Source organism: Mobula hypostoma (genome assembly GCF_963921235.1).
Source record: "Mobula hypostoma chromosome 5 unlocalized genomic scaffold, sMobHyp1.1 SUPER_5_unloc_5, whole genome shotgun sequence".
Classification (NCBI taxonomy): Eukaryota; Metazoa; Chordata; class Chondrichthyes; order Myliobatiformes; family Myliobatidae; genus Mobula; species Mobula hypostoma.
Window position 1 is genome coordinate 218,063 of NW_026948117.1, and position 25,916 is coordinate 243,978.

General features: G+C 44.6%; 1 protein-coding gene across 1 annotated transcript in view; it reads right to left on the reverse strand.

Annotated features, from left to right (window-relative positions):
- Window positions 1-4,244: 4,244 nt before the first annotated feature.
- The window catches only part of LOC134341132 (ribonuclease T2-like), a 31,338-nt gene continuing 9,666 nt past the window's right edge, over window positions 4,245-25,916 (reverse strand). The window contains exons 3-9 of the mRNA XM_063038905.1: window positions 25,813-25,871; window positions 25,068-25,122; window positions 20,822-20,886; window positions 19,451-19,534; window positions 18,647-18,674; window positions 5,527-5,571; window positions 4,245-4,298 (exon numbers count right to left, since the gene is read on the reverse strand). Coding sequence (XP_062894975.1) covers window positions 4,245-4,298; window positions 5,527-5,571; window positions 18,647-18,674; window positions 19,451-19,534; window positions 20,822-20,886; window positions 25,068-25,122; window positions 25,813-25,871 — 390 coding nt within the window. The remainder of the gene's footprint in view (window positions 4,299-5,526; window positions 5,572-18,646; window positions 18,675-19,450; window positions 19,535-20,821; window positions 20,887-25,067; window positions 25,123-25,812; window positions 25,872-25,916) is intronic.

The window sequence follows — 25,916 nt, forward strand, 5'->3', positions numbered from 1 at the left end:
CTTTTATATTCCTTAAAGGCGCCAGTTCTTCCTCTTCTTTAATCATCATATTTTCCATAACTTCCCTACTTGTTTCCCTTACCTTACACAATTCAATATCCTTCTCCTTAGTGAATACCGAAGAAAAGAAATTGTTCAAAATCTCCCCCATCTCTTTTGGCTCCGCACATAGCCATCCACTCTGATTCTCTAAGGGACCAATTTTATCCCTCACTATCCTTTTGCTATTAATATAACTGTAGAAACCCTTTGGATTTATTTTCACCTTACTTGCCAAAGCAACCTCATATCTTCTTTTAGCTTTTCTAATTTCTTTCTTAAGATTCTTTTTACATTCTTTATGTTCCTCGAGCACCTCATTTACTCCAAGCTGCCTATATTTATTGCAGATCTCTCTCTTTTTCCGAACCAAGTTTGCAATATCCCTTGAAAACCATGACTCTCTCAAACTTTTAACCTTTCTTTTCAACCTAACAGGAACATAAAGATTCTGTACCCTCAAAATTTCACCCTTAAATGACCTCCATTTCTCTAATACATCCTTCCCATAAAACAAATTGTCCCAATCCACTCCTTCTAAATCCTTCCGCATCTCCTCAAAGTTAGCCTTTCTCCAATCAAAAATGTCAACCCTGGGTCCAGTCCTATCATTGTCCATAATTATTTTGAAACTAATGGCATTGTGATCACTGGACCCGAAGTGCTCCCCAACACATACCTCCGTCACCTGACCTATCTCATTCCCTAACAGGAGATCCAATATTGCCCCTTCTCTAGTTGGTACCTGAATATATTGCTGCAAAAAACTATCTTGCTCACATTTTACAACTCCAATCCATCCAGCCCTTTTACAGTATGGGCTTCCCAGTCTATGTGTGGAAAATTAAAATCTCCCACAATCACAACCTTGTGCTTACTACAAATATCTGCTATCTCTTACAGATTTGCTCCTCCAATTCTCGCTCCCCATTAGGTGGTCGATAATACACTCCTATAAGCATTGCTACACCTTTCCCATTCCTTAATTCCTCCCAAATAGCCTCCCTAGACGAGTCCTCTAATCTATCCTGCCAGAGCACCACTGTAATATTTTCTCTGACAAGCAATGCAACACCTCCCCCTCTTGCCCCTCCGATTCTATCACACCTGAAGCAGCATCTACATGTTGCATTGCTTTGTACTTCACTTTCAAGTTCGATCTTAATCTAAATGGGTCACTGCACACTTTTCCAGATCAAACTCTAGCTATGACTTCGCAGCCCAGTTCTGCATACAATAGACAATAGGTGCAGGAGTAGGCCATTCGGCCCTTCGAACCAGCACCACCATTCACTGTGATTATGGCTGATCATCCACAATCAGTATCCAGTTCCTGCCATCCCCATAACCTTTGATTTCACTATCTTTAAGAGCTCTATCCACCTCTTTCTTGAAAGCATCCAGAGACTTGGCCTCCACTGCCTTCCGGGGCAGAGCATTCCATATATCCACCACTCTCTGGGTGAAAAAGTTTTTCCTCAACTCCGTTCTAAATGGCCTACCCCTTATTCTTAAACTGTGGCCTCTGGTTCTGGACTCACTCATCAGCGGGAACATGCTTCCTGCCTCCAGCGTGTCCAATCCCTTAATAATCTTATATGTTTCAATAAGATCCCCTCTCAGCCTTCTAAATTCCAGAGTATATAAGCCAAGTTGCTCCAATCTTTCGACATATGACAGTCCGCCATCCCGGGAATTAACCCTGTGAACTTACACTGTACTCCCTCAATAGCAAGAATGACCTTCCTCAAATTTGGAGACCAAAACTGCACACAGTACTCCAGGTGTGGTCTCACCAGGGCCCTGTACAGCTGCAGAAGGACCTCTTTGCTCTTATACTCAATTCCCCTTGTTATGAAGGCCAGAATGCCATTAGCTTTCTTCACTGCCTGCTGTACTTGCATGCTTGCTTTCAGTGACTGATGTACAAGAACACCTAGATCTCATTGTACTCCCCCTTTTCCTAACTTGACTCCATTTGGATAATAATCTGCCTTCCTGTTCTTACCACCAAAATGGATAACCTCACATTTATCCACATTAAACTGCATCTGCCATGCATCTGCCCACTCACCCAGCCTGTCCAAGTCACCCTGCATTCTCATAACATCCTCCTCACATTTCACACTGCCACCCAGCTTTGTGTCATCGGCAAATTTGCTAATGTTACTTTTAATTCCCTCATCTAAATCATTAATATATATTGTAAACAGCTGTGGTCCCAGCACTGAACCCTGTGGTACCCCACTGGTCACCGCCTGCCATTCCGAAAGGGACCCGTTAATCGCTACTCTTTGTTTTCTGTCAGCCAGCCAATTTTCAATCCATGTCAGTACTCTGCCCCAATACCACGTGCCCTAATTTTGCCTACTAATCTCCTATGTGGGACCTTATCAAAGGCTTTCTGAAAGTCCAGGTACACAACATCTACTGGCTCTCCCTTGTCCATTTTCATAGTTACATCCTCAAAAAATTCCAGAAGATTAGTCACTCTATACTGTTGTAACTCACAACACCATCTGCAGTATCCACAATACCTCCAACCTTCGTGATATCTGCTAACTTACCAACCCACTCCTCCATTTCCTCTTCCAAGTCACTTATAAAATCACAAAGGGAAGGGTTCGCAGAACATATCCCTGTGGAGCACCAAACTCTAGGTACAATATACTACATCTACTACCACTCCCTGCCTTTTGTAGGGAAGCCAATTCTGAATCCATAGAGCCAAGTTTCGCTGGATCCAATGCCTCCTGACTTTCTGAATGAAATCTTGTCAAATGTCTCATTAAAACCATAGGCACCACATTCACCACTCTACTTTAATCAATTTGTTTTACCACCTCCTCAAAAGACTCAAACAGGTTTGTGAGGACCCTCACAAAGCCAAGCTGACTTTGACTATGCATTGCCAAATGACAATAAATCCTGCCCCTACGAATCTCCAGTAGGTTGCCCACCACCAACGTCAGACTCATTGGTCTATAGATTCACAAGATTATCCCTTTCACCTTTCTTGAAAAATGGAACACTTGTTATCCTCCAATCCTCTAATTACTATTCTTCTGGCCAGGAAGGAAGCAAGGATCATGGTGTCATGGTCCGGTCCAAGAAGTCTGCATTCTGGTTCACGGTCTGGTCCATTGGACTGTATTCCAGGTTTTCCGGTTTTCCATTGTTCTGTTGGGTGCTCTAATTGAGGCGCATGATTCTTGTTTGGGCAGACACATAAATACCTCCAGAGACCAGGGCTTGGCTGCTGGATTGTTCTTGTCAAAACCCCCTGTCTGAATCCCTTCTCTGCCCTTTGCTCCTGAAGCCTTGCCCTGCAACCAGTGTCTGAAGACTTGCCTGCAACCTTGCTTGTATCACTGTCAAGTTCTACTGCTGGAGCAAGACCGAAGCCATGCTGTGTCTAGGTAAGAAACTGTCTATTGTTGTTTTGAACTGTCTCTGTGTCCACGCCTTCACTAGGTAGGTCCGGCTGTTTGCCGCTACCTCGTGTTGAGAACCGTCTCATCGTGTTCAGCATTCTGCGTATGAGTCCTGGCCCTACGTCCTGTTCCCAAGGAGGGGTCCCTGTTCTGTGTTCCTGTCTGCCAAGACCAAGGCTCTGTGTTCTGTGTTCCCGTCTCTCCCTTGACCAAATCAAGGCTTCGTGTTCTCGCCCAACCGATGCTGGAGTTCCCTCATCCTGTGCTGGAGTCTCTCGTCCTGTCCAAGAACCTCGTCTAGTCCAAGTCATGTCCAAGAACCTCGTCTAGTCCAAGTCATGTCCAAGAACCTCGTCTAGTCCAAGTCAAGGCTTTGTGTTCTCGTCCTGTCCATCTGCCTTGTCCTGTGCAGGAGTTCCACACCCAGTCCTGTAGCCACGTCTCGTCCTCGCCTAGATCCAGGGTCCGAGCCCGAGTCAAGACCTAGGTTCTGGGTCCCTGTCCAGTCTCTGGCTTGGAGTCCTAGCCCAGGCTCCTAGTTCCAAGTTCCTTGTCCTGGTCCCGCTTTCCTAGTCTTAGTCCTAGCCCAGGCCCGGTGTCCTTGTCTCGTCCAGGGTCTGTGTCCGTGTCCAGCGTCATTTCTTCCTGACTCCCCTTGCTCAGTCTCCTCGACTCCCTCTGCCCTTTGTCTCATCACCATATCACTTCCACTGCCCACCACTGCTGAGTCCCAGACTCCTTCCTCATCAATCGAAGAGTGTGTGATTTTTTTCAGGAGAAGATACTCACTTTGTCACAACCTCCGGGGGTTTCCTTGACTAATTGCTGTAAACAAAGAGGAAAGTGGAGGTTACTGGGAGTGGATTGACCCAAGTGATGCCAGCAGGACTGGGGGATTTATGAAGTCCCTTTAGAAACGAGGGGAGATGGTAAACTACAGAATCTTGCAGATGGTGCCAATTTCTCCTGAAGGAACAAGTCTCACGTTCACCCATCTTCTGGGTAACGAATAACACAACACCACTCTGCCTATCTGGTCTGTTTTGGTGGAGCTCTTTGTTTTGTCTCACTCCCCTCTTCCCACAGTCCTGTAATGATTTCCCAACCCAAGATCACTCCAGTTCCTTTTCAACTTTCCTGTGATTGTCTCCCATCTCCTTTCATGCAGCAATCCCAGATCACAAAAGCTCTCTGGCCAAACGTCCTCTGCTCCTGCCAACTCCCTTCACGTGTCACCCTCCCTTGTGCTGCTCTCTACCTATTCAATCTCCCTTTAATCTGCTCTGCTCCAGGGATCAACATGCTTTCTCCAGGCTCTTCCCACGAAGCCTCTCAACCGTGGTACTGTTCCCGGAAATCCACGGTCTCCATCTCCTGAGGGAGGCAGCTTCCCAATTTAAATATGATCATTGTCGGATGCCTATTATTATTTTCTACGTGCCCTGTTTCCTCTTCCTTAATCGGAGCTTCCAGCATTTCCCCAGCATTTATGTCAGGTTAATTGTTCTGTATTTCCTTGCTGTCCTTCTCACAAACTCTGGCATCTACTTGTGGTCTTCTCACATGGGGAAGTGTTCCACAATCTATGGGAATTTGAAAGGTGAAAGCAGTGCATTCACAGAGCTCCTCCTTCAAATCCCTGAGATACAGATCATCAGAGGAGTTATTTCTCTGTAAAACCCTATTTCTTGATCAGTCTTACCACTGCCCTCAAAGAAAGCATCACAGAGAAACCAGGAAATTATAGGCCAGTGGGCATACAGTATTTGCCCTGTGAGGAGAGCTGAAGCAGTCAGCACATGTTCACTCTTGTGGAGGGCAATGAGGTGTGATCTCACAGAGACACGGACATTCATGATGGGACTGGGCAGGGTACATCTTGTGTAAAGGATGGAGATAAGAATATATTCCTTCTCCTTGCAAGTAGTGAATGTTCTGAGCTCTCCACTGGGAGGAGTTGGGAACTCAGTCACCAAGTGTTCTGACATCATGGGTCAGCAGAGTTCTGAATCAGAGGCTAGTCGCTTGCTTTTATATTCAGGACCATACTTACATATTCCTTTACTTCTCCTTTTTCTCTTAAGCAACTTGAAATTTCCTGTGAATAAAGAGAAAGGAAAGTGAAGGGTAGCAGGAGAGCTGCATCACTGCATGGGACGGAAAGGAAGGTGCTACAATGGCTAATCAAAGCTGCCCATTCCATGACCGCAATAATTTCCCCCGGGATCAATAAAGTATGACTATGACTATCTGTGGAATTCATCACCACAGACAGCGATGGAGGTCAGGTCAATAGGCATATTTAAAGCAAAAGTTGATAGGTTCTTGATTGGTAAGGGCATCAAGGTTTACGAGGAAAAGGCAGGAGAATGGGGTTAAGAGAGACAATAGACCGGCCATGATGGGCTGAATGGCCCAGTTCTCTCCTATGTCTTATGGACTGAAAGCAGTGCAAGTGAATCACTGCTTCATCTGGAAGGATCATTTGTATCTCTGGATGGTGGGAAGGGAAGAGGTGAAAGGACTATCAGGAAACAAGTACACGGAAACCTGGACATCAAGGGATATTGAGAACTGGATAAAGAGATAAAAACGAAGCCTGAAATAGGAATCAATGGAGGTCTGCCAAATGTGTAAAAAGTGGAATGAAGTGATTAAAAAGGAAATGAGGAAGACAAAGAGGGGTCACAATAAATCAATGGCAGACAAGACTAAGTTAAATCAGAAGGCGTATTATGTATATCAGGGGCAAAAAAAAGTCCAGGGAATGAGTAGAGTCCATCAGGGACAACATGGGCAATCTGGGCTTGGAGTCAGAAGATGCAGGAGAATCCCAAATGAATACGTTCCATCAGTGTTCACAGATGAAATGAAGTCAGAGGATTCAGGGAGAGAGAAGGTGGAAGTGTAGTTTCAATCCCAGGAATGAATGCTCCTTCTGTCAGATGTGGGAATTCGGGGTACCTGACAGTTTCCCTGATGACTATATTTGCAGAAAATACACCCAACTTCAGCACCTGATTGACCAGGTCAAGGAGTTGGAGATGGAGATGGGTGTACTCAGAATTATTCGGGAGGCTGAAGATTTGGAGATGAGACTTTTGAAGAGGTGGTCAGTACAGTAGATGGATGACCACTGGGAGAGGTAAGGGGGTTAAGAAGCCAGTGCAAGGTTCCCCTGTGGCCGTTCCCCACAGCAACAAGAATACCCCTTTGGATACTGCTAGGGGGGATGACCCATCAGATCATGGCAGCAGGAGCCAGGCTGGGGGCGCTGTGCTAGCTCTGAGTCTTGACAGGGAAGGGTAAAGTCAGGCAGTGTGATAGTTACAGGGTGCTCAGTAGTTAGGGGACAGAAAGAAGATCCTACGGCCGCAAAAGAGACACCAGGATGGTGTGTTGCCTTCTGGGTGCTAGGGTCCATGATGTATCAGAGTGGCTATAGGATATTCTCAAGGGGCAGGGGGAGCAGCCAGAGTTCGTGGTACATTTTGGCACCAATGACATAGGCAGAAAAGGGGAAGAGGTCCTACACAGTGAGTATATAGAGTTAGGCTGAACAGAAGGACCTCCAAGGTAGTAATCTCCGGATTACTCCCTGTGCCACTGGTTAGTGCAGGTAGGAATGGGTGATAGCATGGATGAATGAGTGGCTGAGGAGATGGTACAGGGGACAGGGTTTCAAGTTCTTGGATCATTGGAACCTTTTCTGAGGAAGGAATGGCCTAAACAAGAGGGACAGGTTGCACCTGCATTGGAGGGGAACTAATATCCTGGCCAGGAGGCAGGAGGCTGGGAACCAGAGTCCCTGGTCAGTAAGGGAAGGATCAGGCCAGAAGGTAGACGTCGGGAAAAGGTTTAAAAGGCAGAATTGAAATAATGGATCGGAGAGTTTGCAGTGTGTTTATTTTAATACTAGGAGTATTATGGGTAAGGGTGATGAACTTAGAGCATAGATCAGTAAATGGAAATACAACATTGTAGCCATTATTGAAACTTGGCTGAGAGAAAGGCAGGAATGAGTGATGAATGCCCCAGGTTTTGAAATTTTAGAAAAGATAGAGGAGGAGGCAAAGGTCAGGGGTTAGAATTGCATGACTAATCAGGGACGATATCACAGCTCCACTCGGAGGAGACATAATGGAGGGGTCAGACACTGAGTCCATTTGGATGAACTCAGGAAATGGAAGAGTGCAATCACACTGATGGGGTTGTACTACAGACCCCCGAATAGCCACCAGGACATTGAGGAACAGAGAAATAATCAGATTAAGGAAATGTGTAAAAACAATCGGGTTTTTGACATGGGGGATTACAACTTCCCTAATATAAATTAGGACCCTCTTAGTGCAAGGGGTTCAGATGGGGCAGAATTTGTTAAGTGTATCCATGAAGGATTCTTAAATCACTTTGTGGATGATCCAACGAGAGGAGGTGCCATACTGGACCTGGTAACACACACAAAACGCTGGAGGAGTTCCTCAGATTTCCAGCATCTGCAGATTTTCTCCTGTTTGTGTACTGGACCCGGTGTTGGGTAATCAGCCTTTCAGTGACCACAACTCCTTAACCTTCAGGATAGCTACAGATAAAGAAGAAGAAAGCCCTTAACTCCGAGTGGAGTCATCGGGACGCCGTTGTGACGGCGTTTTTTTAGCAGGCTTTCTTATTTTTATGAGGTTGAGTTGCTAGCTCGAAACTCAGGGAGCCGGCTGGATTCGAACTTGGGAGCCTTCACTCCGAAGTCCGACGCTGATACCACTACGTCACCAGCAGGCAATAGCTACAGATAAGGGTAGGTATATTCCTTGTGGGAGAGTCTTAAATTGGAATAGGGCAAATTACGAGGGCATTAGGCAGGAACAAAGAAGCGTTAATTCAGAACACCTATTCTTTGGCAAGTCCACATCAGACATGTGGATGATCAATTGCACAGAGAACAGGAAAGGCATGTTCCTGTTAGATGGATGAAGATGGAAAGATAAAAAATCTTGGATGTCCAGCGAGGTGATGAATTTAAACAAGAATATAAAGAAAAAGCATGTACATCTTTGGAAGTCAGGATCAAACAAAACACATGAGTTTAAAGAAGACAGAAAAGAACGAAAGAAGAGTATTAGGAAAGCCAGGAGGGGCTATGAAAAGTCCTTGACAAGGAGGATTCAGGTAAATACCAAGACACTCTGTACATACATCAAGAGTAAAAGGATAACAACGGACAGGGTGGGACCACTGAAGGATTAAAGGGGAAACATTTGCTTGGATGCAGAGAATGTGAGTGAGGTACTTAATGAGTACCTTGCTTCAATATTTACCAAGGAAAAGGATAGGGAGGAGCAGGAGATCATTGCTGAGTGTATAAATACGTTAGGGCATTTAGAGGTCAAGGAGGAGGAAATGTTGGGCCTCCGACTGAGTATTAAGGTAGATAAGTCCCCAAGGCCTGACGAGATTTATTCCAGGCTATTGAAGAGAGCAAGAGACGAGACTGCTGGGCCCGTGATCAGTATTTTCATGTCCTCTCTAGCCACAAGCAAGGTCCCAGAGGACTAGCGAGAGGCTAATGTTGAACCTCTATTTAAGAAGGGAACAAGGGAAAATCCTGAGAACTATAGACCGGTGAGTCTCACGTCAGTTGTAGGGAAATTGGTGGAGAAAATTCTTAGGGATACAATATATGAGAATTTGGAAACCCCTGGTCTAATTATGGAGAGCCAGCATGGGTTTGTGTGTGTCAGGTCATGTCTTACCACTTAGTTGAGATTTTGACAAGGTGACAAGACAGACTGATAGGGGTAGAATTACCAAGGTTGGTGGAGTAATGGATGGAGTAGAACACTGGCAAAGAATACAGCACAATATTGATCAGTTGCAGATATGGATTGAGAAACGGCAGATAGAGTCGAACCGAAAGAAACGTGAGGTGTTGCTCTTCGAAAGGGCAAATGCAAGAAGAGAGGCCATGGCTGAATCATGGCAGAAGGATGAGTGTAGATGAGAGCTGAATGTCCAAGGTTACATGTTGTATCGGAGCGACAGGAAGGTAGCAAACGGGGTGGCAGGACTCTGCTGGTAAAGAATGGCATCAACTCAGAAGAAAGATGTGACATAGGATCTGAAGATGTTCAATCCTTGTGGGTTGAAACAGGACCCTGATGCCAGTTACATACAGACCTCCCAACAGTGGCTGGGAGGTGGATCACAGATTACAACAGGAAATACAAAGGGCGTATCAAAAGGGCAATGTTATGATAGTCATGGGAGATTTTAACTTGAAGGTCGATTGGGAAAATCAGGTTGGTAATGGATCTCAACAGAGTGAGTATGTCGAATGCCTAAGAGATGGCTTTTTAGAGCAGTTTGTCATTTAGCCTACGAGGGAATCAGCTTTACTGGATTGGGTGTTATGTAAAAGAACCAGAGGTGCTTAGGGAGCTTAAGGTAACAGAACCCTTAGGAGACAATCACAATATGACTGTTTAAATCTCTTTCAAATCTCTTACTAGCACTTCCTTCAGTTAGTCCTGACGAAGGGTCTCGGCCCGAAACGTCGACTGTTCTTCTTCCTAGAGATGCTGCCTGGCCTGCTGCGTTCACCAGCAACTTTGATGTGTGTTGCATGACTGTTTAACTTGAAATTTGATAGGGAGAAAGTAAAGTCTGATGTAGCAGTATTTCATTGGAGTAAGGGAAATTACAGTTGTATAAGAGATGAATTGGCCAAAGTAAATTGAAAGGAGCTGCTGGCAGGGATGTCAGCAGAGCAACAATGGCGTGTGTTTCTGGGGAAAATGAGGAAGGTGCAGGACATATGTATTCTGAAAATGAAGAAATACTCGAATGGCAGAAATAGTACAACCACGGCTGACAAGAGAAGTCAAAGCTCATTAACAACAAAAGAGAGGGCATACAACAGAACTGAAAGACCTAAAAGTACATAGTCACCCGGGCCAGATGAACTGCACACTAGAGTCCTGAAAGAGGTAGTATTGAAGATTGTGGCGGCATTAGAAACGATCTTTCAAAAATCATTGGATGATGCCAAGGACTGGAAAATTGCAAATGTCACGATGCTCTTTAAGAAAGGAGGAAGGCAGCAGAAAGGAAATTATAGACCAGTTAGCCTGACCTCAGTGGTTGGGAAGATGTTCGAATCAATTGCTAAGGATGAGGTGATGGAGTACTTGGTGATACAGGACAAGATAGGTCAAAGTCAGCACGGTTTCTTTAAGGGAAAATCCTACCTGATGAACCTGTTGGAATTATTTGAGGAGATTATAGGTAGGATAGATAAAGGGGATGCTATGGATGTTGTATATTTGGACTTTCAGAAGGCTTTTGACAAGGTACCACACATGAGGCTGCTTACAGGAAAGTTACTAACATTGTTAGAACATCGGCTGATTGGAAGAAGGTTGCGAGTGAGAATAAAAGGATCCTTGTCTGTTTCGCTGCCAGTGAGTGACTAGTGGTGTTCTGCAGGGGTCGATGTTGGCACCACTTCTTTTTATGCAGTATATAAATGATTCAGATGATGAAATAGATGGCATTACTGCCAAGTTTTCAGATGATATGAAGATTGGTAAAGGGGCAGGTAGTGTTGAGGAAACAGGTAGGATGCAGAAGGACTTGGATTAGGAGAATGGACAAGAAAGTGGCAAATGAAATACAATGTTGGAAAATGCATGGTCATGCACTTTGGTAGTAGAAATAAATGTGTGGACTATGTTCTAAACGGGGAGAAAATCCAAAACTCTGAGATGCAAAGGGACTTGGCAATCCTTGTGCAGAACACCCTGAAGGTTAACTTGCAGGTTAACTTCGTCACCGGTGGTGAGGAAGACAAATGCAATGACAGCATTTCTTTCAAGTGGTCTAGAATATAAGAGCAGGGATGTGATGTTGAGACTTTATAAGGCACTGGTGAGGCCTCACCTTGAGTATTGTGAACATTTTTCGGCTCCTCATCTTAGAAGAGATGTGTTGACATTGGAGAGGGTCCAGAGGAGGTTCACAAGGATGATTCAAGGAATGAAAGGGTTATCATATGAGGAACGTTTGATGGCTCTGGGTCTGTACTTGCTGGATTTCAGAAGGATGAGGGACGATCTCATTGAAACCTTTCTAATGTTGAAAGGCCTAGACAGAGTAGATGTGGAAAGGATGTTTCCCTTGGTGGGAGAGTCCAGGAGAAGAGGGCACAGCCTCAGGATAGAGGGGCATCCATTCAAAACAGAGATGGGGAGAACTTTCTTTAGTCAGAGGGTGGTGAATTTATGGAATTTGTTGCCATGTGCAGCTGAAGAGAGCTTAAGGTAAAGAAACCCCTAGGAGTAAGTGATCATAATATGACAGAATTTACCCTGCAATTTGAGAAGGAGAAGACAGTCAGAAATATCAGTACAACAATGGTGTAAAGGGAAATACAGAGAGAGGAGCTGACCGAAATTGTTTGGAAGGGAACACTAGCAGGATGACAACAGAGCAGCACTGGCTGTAGTTTCTGAGAGCAGTTCAGAAGGCACAGCAAAGATACATCGGAAAGAAGCCAATGCCAACATAAAAGCCACAGAGAGTGCATATAGTAGAGCAAAAATTGGTGAGAATTTAGAGAATTGGGAACCTTTCAAGTATCAACAGAATATATATATAAAATGTAAAAGAGAGGTGAGAGTAGATATTGGATCATTGGAAAATGATGCTAGCAATGGGGAACAACGAAACAGCAGATGAAATGAGTATTTTGCATCAGTCTTCACAGTGGAAGACACTAGCTGTATGCCAGAAATTTGTGAGTGTCAGTGGGGCAGAAGGGTGTGAAGTTGCCATTACTAGGGAAGAAGGTGTTTGAGAAACTGAAAGGTCTGAAGGTAGATCCACCCCAGAGTTCTGAAAGAGGTGGCTGAAGAGGTTGTGGAGGCATTAGTATCATCTTCCAAGAATGATCTTTCAAGGATTCTGGAGGAATGGAAAATTACAAATGTCACTCCACTCTTCAAGAAAGGAGTGAGGCAGAAGAAGGGAAATGACAGCCAGTGGTTGGGAAGATGTTCGAGTCGATCGTTAAGGATGTGGTTTTGGGGTACTTGGAGGTACACGATAAAATGGGCGACATCACAGTGGTTTCCTGAAGGAAAAATCTTGCCTGTCCAATCTGTTGGAATTCTTTGAAGAAATAGCAAGCAGGATTAACAAAGGAGAATTAGTGGATGTTGTGTACTTGGATTTTCAGAAGGCCTTTGACAAGGTGTCACACATGCGGCTTTTTAACAAGAGCCCATGGTATTACAGGAAATGTACTAGCATGGATAGAACATAGGTTAATTGGCAAGAGGAAAAGAGTAAGGATTAAAGGGTGCTTTTCCTGGTTGGATGCTGATGACTAGTGGTGTTCCACAGATGTCGATTTTGGGACCATTTCTCTTTGTTTGATGTCAATGATTTGGATGAAGGCTTTGTGGCCAAATTTGTGGATGATGTGAGGAAGCAAAGAGGCTACAGAAGGACTTTGGCAGAATAGGAGAATGGCAGATGAATACAGTGTTGGGACTTATATTGTCATGCACTTTGGTATAAGAAATAAAAGCGCAGACTATTTTCTAGATGGAGAGAAAGTTCAAAAAATTAAGGTGCAAAGGGACTCGGGAGTCCTTGTGTAGGATTCCTTAAAAGTTAATTTTCAGGTTAAGTTGCTGATGAAGAACATAAATGCAATATTAGCATTCGTTTCGAGAGGACTAGAATATAAAAGAAAGGATGTAATGTGAGGCTTTATCAGGCAGTTATGAGCCTGCTTGATTTACCATATCTATACCCCTCAGGAGGAGGAGGAGATGGTGGCAGCGCAACGCAGCACGCGCGGCCACTTTGGTGGTGATGTCTGTTATTTGTCAAGTAGGGGACCGTGCACAATTCTAACTTGATGGAGACAGACGTGAGAGTACAGAGGAACATCTGGAGAAACTTCTGAAATGCCTGCTTCACTGCCGCTGTTACTGTGTGCTCCGGAATCTCCAGAGGAGAAGGCCCTGATCCTCGGCTTTGCTTGTTTCAGTGGCCGGGACGAGGTCGAAGGCACTTGGGAGACTGTATCGGAGGGGCTGGTCAGAGGCTCGGTGTTTTCGGACGGACAGACTCAGTGTCGGCTGGGGTCGGCTGCTTCCAATGCATCAGCAATTGTTGGTGCCTGGAGGTTTATGGTAGGGAGTTTCTCCCTTTGCCGCCTGCTATCGGGGACTCGGGAGTTGATCGACTCGGGACTTTGAGACTTTTTTTTACCAAGCCCATGGTCTGTTCTTTATCAAAGTATGGTATTGCTTTGCACTGCTGTAACTATATGTTATAATTATGTGGTTCTGTCAGTGTTAGTCTTTGGTTTGTCCTGTTTTTCTGTGATATCACTCTGGAGGAACATTGTATCATTTCTTAATGCATGCATTTCTAAATGACAATAAACGAGGACTGAGTGTTCTCATAATCTAATCTAATCATAATTTTGTATACCTCTGTCAAACTCCCCTCAATCTATGTTTTAGGGAATAAAGTTCTAACCTATTCAATCTTTCCTTAGATTCTCAAGTCCCGGCAACATTCTTGAAAATTTGCTCTGTACTCTTTCAATCTTATTTACATCTTTCCTGTATGTAGGTGACAACAAACTGCACACAATACTTCAAATTAGGCCTCACCAATACCTTATACAACTTCAACATAACATCTCATCTTCTGTACTCAATACTTTGATTTATAAAGGCCAATGTGCCAAAAGCATATTGTGATGCCACTTTCAATGAATTATGGACCTGTATTCCCAGGTCCCTTTATTTTGTCACAATCCTCAGTGCCCTACCATTCACTGTGTAAGACCTACTCTGGTTGGTCCTAGCAAAGTGCAACACCTTGCATTTATCTGCGTTGAATTCAATCTGCCATTTTTCAGTCCATTTTCCGGTTCTTGCAGATCCCTCTGCAAACTATGATAGTATTCTTTGCTGTGCACTACACCCCAATCTTGGAGTCACCTGGAACGTTGCTGATCCAGTTAACCAAATATTTATATATCCAGTCCCTTGGAATACCTTCCAATGACTTTCCCAGAACTGACGTCAGGCTCATCGCCTACAATTTCCTGGTTTCTGTTTAGAGCCTTTCTTAAACAGTCAAAAACATTGGCTATCCTCCAGTCCTCTGGCACCTCTCCTAACGCTAAGGATGCTTGAAATATCTCTGCAAGGGCCCAGCAATTTCTGCACTCGTCTCCCATAGGGTCTGAGGGAACACCTTGTCAGGCACTGGGAATTAATTCACCCTGATTTGCCTCAGGATAGCAAACACCTCCTCCTCGATAATCTGTACAGGGTCCATGAAGTTGATGCCACTTTTCCTCACTTCCATAGACTCCGAAGTAAATGCAGATGTAACAAAATGATTGGCTTCACACATGAATTACCATTCTGACTTTCCAGTGGACTAATCTTGTCCCTTGCAAATCCTTTTACTCTCAACATCTGTAGAATCCCTTACAATTCTCCTTCACCTTGTCTGCAAAAGCAACTTCTTTCCTTCTCTTAGCCTTCCTGATTTCTTTCATAAATGTGCTCTTGCATTTCTTGTACTCCGAATGCATCTCATTTGTTCCTACCTGCCTATACTTGCTGTGCACATCCCTTTTTCTCTTAATAACAGCCTCACTATCTCCTGAAAGCCAAGGTTCACTACACTTGTTATCTTTATCTTTTATTCCAACAGACACATGCAAACTTTGTTCCCTCAAAATTTCACTTTTGAAGGCCTCCCATTACCAAGTACACCTTTGCCAGAAAACAGCCTGTCTCAATCTACACTTGCCAGATCATATCTGATACCAACAAAATCGGCTTTTCTCCAATTTAGAATCTCACCCAGCAGACCAGACCTATCTTTTTGAACATTTAGTTTGAAATTAATGGCACTGTGATTACTAGATGCAGTGTTCCCCTACACAAACTTCTGAACACAATTGACAAACTCTGTCCCATCTAATCCTTTGACAGTTTAAGAGTCCCGGTCAATATGTGGAATGCTAAAATCACCTGCTATAACAACCTCATGTTTCTTGCAATTTCTCTACAAATTTGTTGCCCTAAATCCCTCAGATTGTTGGGTGGTCTGTAATATAGCCCTATTATTTCTCAGTTCCACCCACAACACTTTGTTAGTCAAGTTCTCCAGTCTGTCCTGATGGAGCACGGCCATGACATTTTCCCTGACTAGTAGCACCACCTCTCTCCTTTTAATTCCACCCACTCTGTCACGTCTAAAAAAACGGAACCCTGGAATATTGAGCTCCAGTTCCACCCCTCCTGCAACCAAGTCTCACTCATGGCTACAATATCGTACTTCCAGATCGTGATCCATGCAGCTCAGGACACTAGTCACACCATGCTCAACTTTTTGATTCCTGATTTTGTCTGAGGTCTTACCAGCATCTGTCTCCATGACCTCTCCACTCTCTGTTCTGGCACTCGGGTTCCTGCTATTCCAAACCCCCTGCAACTCTAATTTAAACCCCACTGTATGGCATTAGAAAATCTTCCTGCAATTTTCTAGTCCTCAGAATCTATTGATTCTTGAAAGATCAGTATTAGTGCCTCTATAATCTCTTCAGCTACCTTGTTCTGAACGTTGGGGTGTCATCCATATAGACCAGGTGACTTATCTACCTTCAAACAGTTCAGCTTCCCAAGCACGTTCTTAGTAACAGCAACACCACTCACTTCTGTCCCTTGACACTCTCATATTTGTGACATTCTGGTAGTCTTCCACAGTGAAGACTGACACAAAATACTTAGTAAGATCCTCCTCCATTTCTTTGTCTCCCATTACTAGCTCCCAGTGTCATTTTCCAGTAGTCTGATATCCACCCTGATTTCCATTTTACTCCTTATATATCTGGGAAAAAAAACTTTTTTTATCCTCTTTTATATTATTGGCCAGTTTACACTATAAGACCACAAGTTATAGGAGCAGAATTAGGCCATTTGGCCCATCGAGTCTGCTCCACCAATTCATCAGGGGTGATCCATTTTTCATCTCAGCCCGAATTTCCTGCCTTTCTCCCGTATCACTTCAGGCCCTGACCAATCAAAAATCTATCAATCTCTGCCTTAAATATATATATAAATACTTCACCTCCACAGTTGACTGTGCCAATGAATTCCACAAATTCACCACTCTCTGGCTAAAGAGATTCTTCATCATCTTTGTTCTAAAAGTACGCTCCTCTATTCTGAGGCTGCGTCCTCTGGTCCTGGGCTCTCCCTCCAAAGGAAACACATTCACTTTATCAAAACCTTTCACCATTCAGTAAGTCTCAATTGGGTTATCCCTCATTCCTCTGAATTCTGGTAAATATAGACCTAGAGCCATCAAACGCTCTTCATATGACAAGCCATTCAATCCTGGAATAATTTGTGTGAACATTCTTTGAACACTCTCCAGCGTCACAATATCCTTTCTAAGATAAAAGGCTTAAAACTACTCACGATATTCCAAGTGAGGCCTAACCACTGCTTCATAAAGCCTTTCTGTCATATTTCATTGTTTCATCAAGAGGTGAGAAGGTTGATGAGGGCAGGGTGGTAGACATTGTCTACATGTTTAGCAAGGCCTTTTGCAAGGCCCCATGTAGTCCACAGACCGTGTGGTCTGTAAAGCTCGGTCACATGAGATTCAGGTGAGCTCGTCAAATGAAGATAAAATCGCCTTGGTATAGCTGATAGAGGGTTCAGACCAGCGGGCTGCCACAAGGATCATTGCTGGGTCTGCTACTCATCACTTATACGAACAACTTGGATGAGGATTATAGGTGGAAAGGTCAGTTAGTTTGCAGATGACAATAAAATTGCTGGAATAGTGCAGAGTGGAGGAGGTTATCCATTACATAAGGACCTTGATCAACTGGGCCAGTAGAAGAACGAATGGTACATGGAGTTTAATGTAGATAAATGCAAGCTGTTGCCTTGCAAACCAGGGCAGGAAATGCTAGGACTCTGGGGAATGTTGTAGTGCAAAGACACCTGAAGATTCAGGTAGAGAATTCCTTGAAGGTGGTGATACAGGTAGGGATGATGATGCTTGCTTTCATTGGTCAAAATACTGGGAGCAGGAGATGAGGCAGAACAAGATGATGGTAGGCCACGCTTGTACCATTCTGGTCACTCTGCAACAGGACAGATGTCATTAAAATGGAGAGCATCTAAAAATGATGCATGGAGATGTTACCAGGGCTGGAGATATTGTTTTTTAAGTAGAAATGTTTTACCCTGGCGTGTAGGAGGCTGAAGGGTGGCCTTGGAGGTTTATAGAATCATGAGGTGCATAAATGACCTGAACAAGAGAAAATCCGCAGAAGTTGGAAGTCAAAGCAACACACACAAAATGCTGGAGGAACTCAGTAGACAGTCCTGATAAAGGGTCTCAGCCCGAAATGTCTATTGTTCACTCTTCTCCATGGATGCTGCCTGGCCTGTTGAGTTCCTCCAGCATTTTGTGTGAGGTGCGTGGATAAGATGGATGGTCACGATCTTTTTCCCAGGAGAGAGGAGCCTAAAACCAGAGGGCACAGGTTTAATGTGAGAAAGGAGAGAATTAAAAGGGACCCGAGTGGAAATGCTTTCACGGAGTACGGTGAAAGGGGTGATAGGGGTGGGTACAATTACAATGTTATTTAGAGTTACAGTGTGCAACAGGCCCTTCCAACTTCACGAGGCGCGTTGCCCAGCACCACTGATTTAACCGTAGCCTAATCACAGGACAATTTTCCACTAACCAGTACGTCGTTGGACTGTTGTGGCGGGGGGGGTGGGGGGCGGTAGGGGAAGAACCAGAGCACCTGGAGGAAACCCATGCATTCATGGGGAGGACAGACAAACTCCACACAGATAGTGCTGGAATTGAACTTCAAATTCTGATGTCCCAAACTGTAACAGCATTGCACCCCATGGTTATTGCAAAACGTTTGAAAGACACTTGGACAGACACAAGGATTGTAAAGGTGTAGGTGAACTATTTGGGATGGGCAATATAGTATGTATGGATGAGTTAAATAGAGGTGCTGTACTGTTCTGACTACTCCTGGTGTGGCCCTGTACAATATTAAAACCACTTCAACTCAATTACAGAGAGTGCCTCACCTTAGGGTTAGTGCAGTTTCCGAGAACTCTGTAACAGAAACAGAGAATATCTTTACTTGCACTGCACATTGACATTCAGTGTTGGTAAAAATGCATCTTTCAATCATTCCCTCTCCCTCAGTTATCACACTCTATGTCTAATTGAGACTCCTTTGCTTACTCCTGCAACACACACCCTCCCTCTCTGACTTTCTGTTGCACAGTTTCTCTCTCATTCTCCCCATCCGTCTGCCTCTCTCTCTCTCCCCTTCTCGCTTTTTCACGTATTTTGCATCTCTCATCTTTCTCTTTGCCGGATTTGTCTGCTCTGCCCGGCACCTTCAGTCCCTCCAACTCCCTTCTCTGCATCAACCTGTCTCCTTCAGTCTCTCTCTCTCTCAGTGGGTCTGTCTCTATTTGCTGTCGTTCTCACCTTGCCTTGCTCTCTTCCCTCCACAGCTCTCCCGCTCTTTCTCTCTGTCTCCCTCCTTCCATCTTTCCCTCCTTCACAGCCATCTCTCTCTCTCTCTCTCTCCCCCACCACCTCACAGCCGTCTCTCTTTCACTCTCCCTGCCTCCCCACTTCCTCTTCTAATGAGGCTCCACTGTTGCCGCCTCTGTGTTCACTCTGTGAAATCCCTGTCTACCGTTCAGCTCACACTGAATACACCACATGTGCTGAGTATTTCTTCTTATCACTGAGGGGTGTTTCTTAATGCCCTGTAATCGGACCTTTGGTGGGTTCATTAGGTTGGCAGTAGGGTTGGGAATGAGGAGCACGGAGGGGAGTTGTGAGTTGGTGAGATATACAAATCAAGTCCTCACTTGTTGAAGTAGCCCAGTGCTTTCTCGAAGTAGTCATGTACTGCTAAGCCCGCAGTCTTTCCGTGTTTATCCCACTCATATTTCCTAGTGAGAGAGAGAAAAAGATCAGCAATGTTTTAACACACAGTTTGTGGTGTTACAGGACTGGAAGCGTGGCTGAAAGTAGGGATCACAGGGAAGATGGGGTCTATGTGCACACAAGACATAGTAAAGTAAAGGCATCCGTTAGTCTTGCGAGACCATGGATCTGCGCCTGGAAAGTCTTCGCTCTCCAGGGCACAGGCCTGGGCAAGGTTGTATGGAAGACCGGCAGTTGCCCATGCTGCAAGTCTCCCCTCTCCACGACACCGACGTTGTCCAAGGGAAGGGCATTAGGACCCATACAGCTTGGCACCAGTGTCGTCGCAGAGCAATGTGTGGTTAAGTGCCTTGCTCAAGGACACAACGGGCTGCCTCGGCTGGGGCTTGAACTCACGACCTTCAGATCGCTAGTGGAATGCCTTAACCACTTGGCCACGTGCCCACATGCACATATATAATCCATACACAGGGAACAGTGTGAAGATAGGGCACACATAGACAGGCCACAGGGAATACACTTACCATATCCAGACTCCTGTCTATAACTCCCTTTGCCTCCAAGTCCAGCTGCTGCTCCACCTGGTCTACGTGGTCTGGGAGGAGCTGCAGTTGCACGCATTTCCTGCAGATATAGCCTTCAGGGACACAACACCATTTTCTGATCTCCCACATTTCACAGGAGGAGCAGAGCATCCACTGACTGCCTTTACTACCTTCGCAAACCAGTGGAATTGTTAAAGTTCCTGCTGCTCACACTTCAACCTATCAGTAGCACTTCCACCTCAGAGCAGGCCTGCTCTAAACTGCCACTCTGATACAGGGACTGTCCTTTTATTTACTGCTCAACCTGTCATCAAGAAAACTAACAAATACTTGCCCAAAACAGACTTTTCAAACTCCCTGCTACTGAGATTTTTTTCCCATTTCTGACAAAGGACGTGTCATTTTAACTGCTTCTCTATCCACAGATGCTGACTGACCTGCTGAGCTTTGCAGCATTTTGGACTTTAGTACTGAGCAAGAGTTATAGACTGGAATCTAATGGAAGCATTTGTATGTTGAGAATCAAGTTAAGAGAAATGTGGCTGTGAGTGGCAGGCTGGAATGTTGTCTGAAGGTTTAGTCAGGCCAGTGGACAGTTTGTGATAGTTAGATGGGCCGAATGGCATGGTCCTGCCCTTATTTCCTCTGTTATGTGAAATAAATCCTTGGTTCAATGCTGAGTCTGAAACTATACATTAATTGAAGACATTTGGGTTGTGTACAGGAGGCCATTTATCAAGTACGTACCAGAAATTCTGATTGCTTTTGCCATTTAGTTGTGGCCAAAATTTCTCCATCTTGCGTTTGAGATCCTGAAAATAAATTGACAGTTTGAGTAAGGACTCGAGTGAAATACCAACTGATAGTAAAAGAAAGGGAAGAACAGATATATTTAAAATGTCGGTGTCTACGGGTGAGGTGCCGGAGGATTGGAGAGCAGCTCATGTCTGTGGTGGCCAGTGCTATCATGTTTGCTGTTGTGTGCTGGGGCAGCAGGCTGAGGGTAGCAGACACCAACAGAATCAACAAACTCATTCGTAAGGCCAGTGATGTTGTGGGGATGGAACTGGACTCTCTGACGGTGGTGTCTGAAAAGAGGGTGCTGTCTAAGTTGCATGCCATCTTGGTCAATGTCTCCCATCCACCACATAATGTACTGGGTGGGCACAGGAGTACATTCAGCCAGAGACTCATTCCACCGAGATGCAGCACAGAGCGTCATAGGAAGTCATTCCTGCCTGTGGCCATCAAACTTTACAACTCCTCCCTTGGAGGGTCAGACACCCTGAGCCAATAGGCTGGTCCTGGACTTATTTCATAATTTACTGGCATAATTTACATATTACTATTTAACTATTTATGGTTCTATTACTATTTATTGTTTATGGTGCAACTGTAACAAAAACTAATTTCCCCCGGGATCAATAAAGTGTGACTATGACTATGACTATGTTGTTCTGTTGTTTAAAAAAGGATCGAAAAGTAATCCGGGAAATTATAGGCCGGTAAGTTTGACGTCGGTAGTAGGTAAGTTATTGGAGGGAGTACTAAGAGACAGAATCTACAAGCATTTGGATAGAGAAGGACTTATTAGGGAGAGTCAACATGGCTTTGTGCGTGGTAGGTCATGTTTGACCAATCTATTGGAGTTTTTCGAGGAGGTTACCAGGAAAGTGGATGAAGGGAAGGCAGTGGATGTTGTCTACATGGACTTCAGTAAGGCCTTTGACAAGGTCTCGCATGGGAGGTTAGTTAGGAAAATTCAGTCGCTAGGTATACATGGAGAGGTGGTAAATTGGATTAGACATTGGCTCGATGGAAGAAGCCAGAGAGTGATGGTAGAGAATTGCTTCTCTGAGTGGAGGCCTGTGACTAGTGGTGTGCCACAGGGATCAGTGCTGGGTCCATTGTTATTTGTCATCTATATCAATGATCTGGATGATAATGTGGTAAATTGGATCAGCAAATTTGATGATGATACAAAGATTGGAGGTGTAGTAGACAGTGAGGAAGGTTTTCAGAGCCTGCAGAGGGACTTGGACCAGCTGGAAAAATGTGCTGAAAAATGGCAGATGGAGTTTCGTACAGACAAGTGTAATGTATTGCATGTTGGAAGGACAAACCAAAGTAGAACATACAGGGTTAATGGTAAGGCACTGAGGAGTGCAGTGGAACAGAGGGATCTGGGAATACAGATACAAAATTCCCAAAAAGTGGCGTCACAGGTAGGTAGGGTCGTAAAGAGAGCTTTTGGTACATTGGCCTTTATTAATCAAAGTATTGAGTATAAGAGCTGGAATGTTATGATGAGGTTGTATAAGGCATTGGTGAGGCCGAATCTGGAGCATTGTGTTCAGTTTTGGACACCAAATTACAGGAAGGATATAAATAAGGTTGAAAGAGTGCAGAGAAGGTTTACAAGGATGTTGCCGGGACTTGAGAAACTCAGTTACAGAGAAAGGTTGAATAGGTCAGGACTTTATTGCCTGGAGTGTAAGAGAATGAGGGGAGATTTGATAGAGGTATATAAAATTATGATGGGTATAGATAGAGTGAATGCAAGCAGGCTTTTTCCACTGAGGCAAGGGGAGAAAAAAACCAGAGGAAATGGGTTAAGACTGAGGGGGGAAAAGTTTAAAGGGAACATTAGGGGGGACTTCTTCACACAGAGAGTGGTGGGAGTATGGAATGAGCTGCCAGACGAGGTGGTAAATGCGGGTTCTTTTTTAACATTTAAGAATAAATTGGACAGATACATGGATGGGAGGTGTATGGAGGGATATGGTCCGTGTGCAGATCAGTGGGACTAGGCAGAAAATGGTTCAGCACAGCCAAGAAGGGCCAAAAGGCCTGTTTCTGTGCTGTAGTTTTTTCTATGGTTTTCTATGGTTTTGTAACAGATATCTGAAGCTGAGTTACAACCTGGAATATGATTAATTGGTTCGGGGTGAATATACTTATCATGGTCCTATGTCCAGATATATGTTAAATGTTGATTATATCTGATTCCACCACAGCATTGCCTCTGACAGCATGCTCCAGATATTTACCCCTCTCTGTGTAACTAAAAACGTACTCCTCCAAGCCCCTTTAAAATGTCGTCCATTCAACTTAACCCAACAGAGCATGGAGAAAAACAACACAGAACTGGTCCCTCAGCCGACGATGACCATGTCAACAATGATGCCAATCTGACTAATCCGTCTGTCTACACACGGTCTGTGTCCCTCCAAGCTGTGCCCGTCAAAATACCTCTTAAATGTTATTGTTTCTGCCTCCATGCTAGCACATCCCAGGCATCCCCGTCTTGTGCAGAACTCCTTCAAACTCCCCCTTACCATAACGCAAAGTCCTCTAGTATTTGATATTTCCACACTCTCACTGTCTATCTGCGCCTTCCATAATTTCAGAGATTCCCTCCGCCTTTGGTGTTCAAGAGGAAACGATCGAAGTGCGTCGCATAGACTGGGAAGATCATTTTAGATTGGGCAGAATTTATTAGAGTGTGTAAGGACAGGTTGGACAAGAACTGTTTTCTCTAGAATGGCAAAGGCTGAGCGAGAGCTCGTAGAAGCTTGTAAAATAATGAAAGGCACAGATAGAATGGACAGCTTCTCTAAAACAAGGTCTACATTTTTTAATATTGCCGGACATTCGTTTAAGGTGAGAAGGGTCAAGTTCAAATGAGATGTGCTGAGCAAGTTTAAAAAATACACAGATCATGTTGGGTGTCTGGAATGTGCTGCTGGGGTGATGGTGGGGGCAAATATGATAGAGCTGTTTAAGGGGATGTTCGTCAGGCGCGTGAGTACATGGAGAATAGAGGGATAGAGACACTCTGTAGCCAGAAGGGATTAGTTTTTATTGGGTATTTAACTACTAGTTAATAAGTTTGACACAACATCGCCAGCTGTAAAGCCTGTTCCTGTTACTGATAGAACATATGACAGTAGAGCACAGTATCGGCCCTTTGGCTCATGATGTTGTGCCAATCTTTTAAGTTACTCCAAGATCAATCTAACTCTACCCACCCAGATTACCACCAATTTTTCTTTCACCTATGTGCTTATCTAAGTATCTTAAATGTCCCAAATGGATCTGCCTCTACAACACCCCTGGCACCTCACACACACCTATCAGACTGTGTAAAAAAATACCTCTGGCCACCCTCCGCCCCATGCTTTTGTTCAATCCCTTTAAAATTATACTCTTTTGTATTAGCCATTTCCATAACTGGGAAAAATCCTGGCTGTCCACTCTGTCTATGTCTCTTACTATCTTGTACACCTCTATCAAGTCATTTTTCATTCTCCTTTGCTTCAAAGAGAAAAGCTCCAACTCACTGAACATCTCCTAATAAGACATGCTCTTAAATCCAGACACCATCCTGGGAAATCTCCTCTGCACCCTCTCTAAGGTGGTAGATGTGGGTTCAGTCGCTACATAAGGGAAGTTTGGACAGGTAAATAGATGAGAGGAGGCTGACAGAACACGGTCCTCGTGCAGGCAGACAGGACCAGGCAGGCTCTGACTAGATGGGTCGAAGAGCCTTTTTCTGCATTGTGGCTTTCTATGTCTCTGGGAGCTTCTGGGCCTGGTGAAAGGTACAATTACAACATTTAAGACATTCAGACAGGGATATGGATTGGAAAGGTTTAGTGGGATATGGGCCAAAGACTGACAAATGGGACTGGCATGGACAAGCGGGTTTGAAGTCTGTGCTATGACTCTTATTACTGAGTGAACCATTCCCAGTGACTCAGGGGTTTATGTACAGAATCACAGAGAGCTGGGACTGAGTTCAAGGTTGCTGTGTAAAATGGACCGGTGACCAGTGACCAGTGACCAGAACTCACGACTTATCCTGATGTTGTGTGATTTGAGTAACCCAGCTGGCCTGTTGATAAACTGACCAGTAACCTGTGTGATAGTGTGTTGTGTCCAGTCATAAAACTCGAGATTTTGTGAATCATCGCTGATTGTATGTACTGACCTTTATTTTAGTCAGGCTGAAATTTCCCACCTTCTTTTTGGCAGACCTAGGGGGCCTGGAAGATAAAAGGATAGGGTGAGGTGCTGATTCCAAGCTGAAGAATTCCTGCACTTTGCTGGCATTTACTTACAGGGACAGTACTTTGTGTTCTGTCTCAGGTCTCAGGGATGAGGGGCTCAGTTGTCACCACAATGCTCCTACACAGTTCAGAGCAATGGGGGCAGCTGGATACTGGGATCTAGACTGTCGGGTGGGTTTTGAAGGACAGGAGTCGGGAAGTCTTGCTCCAACTCTACATCTTCGATGAGGTCACACTCAGAACCCTGGTCTCTCTAGTTAAGCGGGGACGTGTCTGTATGGAAAATGTTCATGGGTTGATTGGGGTTGACATATGAAGTTGAGTTGTTGGGCCTGTACCCACTCAAGTTTATAAATATGAGAGGTGATTTTATTGACCAGACAAAGTTCGGAGTGTGACAAACAGGTGGTGTTGAGTTGACTCTTCCCCTTTGGGGAAAATCGAGCAGCAGGGACAGTTTTTGGATTAAGAGCTGGCTGTTTAAGACGGAGATAAGGAGTCTTTGCTCAGGTGCAGGCTGAGCAGCTGGAGAAACAGCGGTGATTCTGGTACTGATATCCAGGCTCAGTAAAGCCCATACTCCAGAGCACAGCCCAACACTGGCACTGATTTACCCCAGAACCCCTGAACCTTTGCTCAAGTTCTTCCGCATAAGGAGACAGTTACCACCAGCCGTGGATGGTCCAGTAATCAAAGGCACAACCTGGGCCGCTCCATTTTTTAACCTGGAAAGACAAGGAAGGAAACTTGTCACTGACAAGAAATGGATG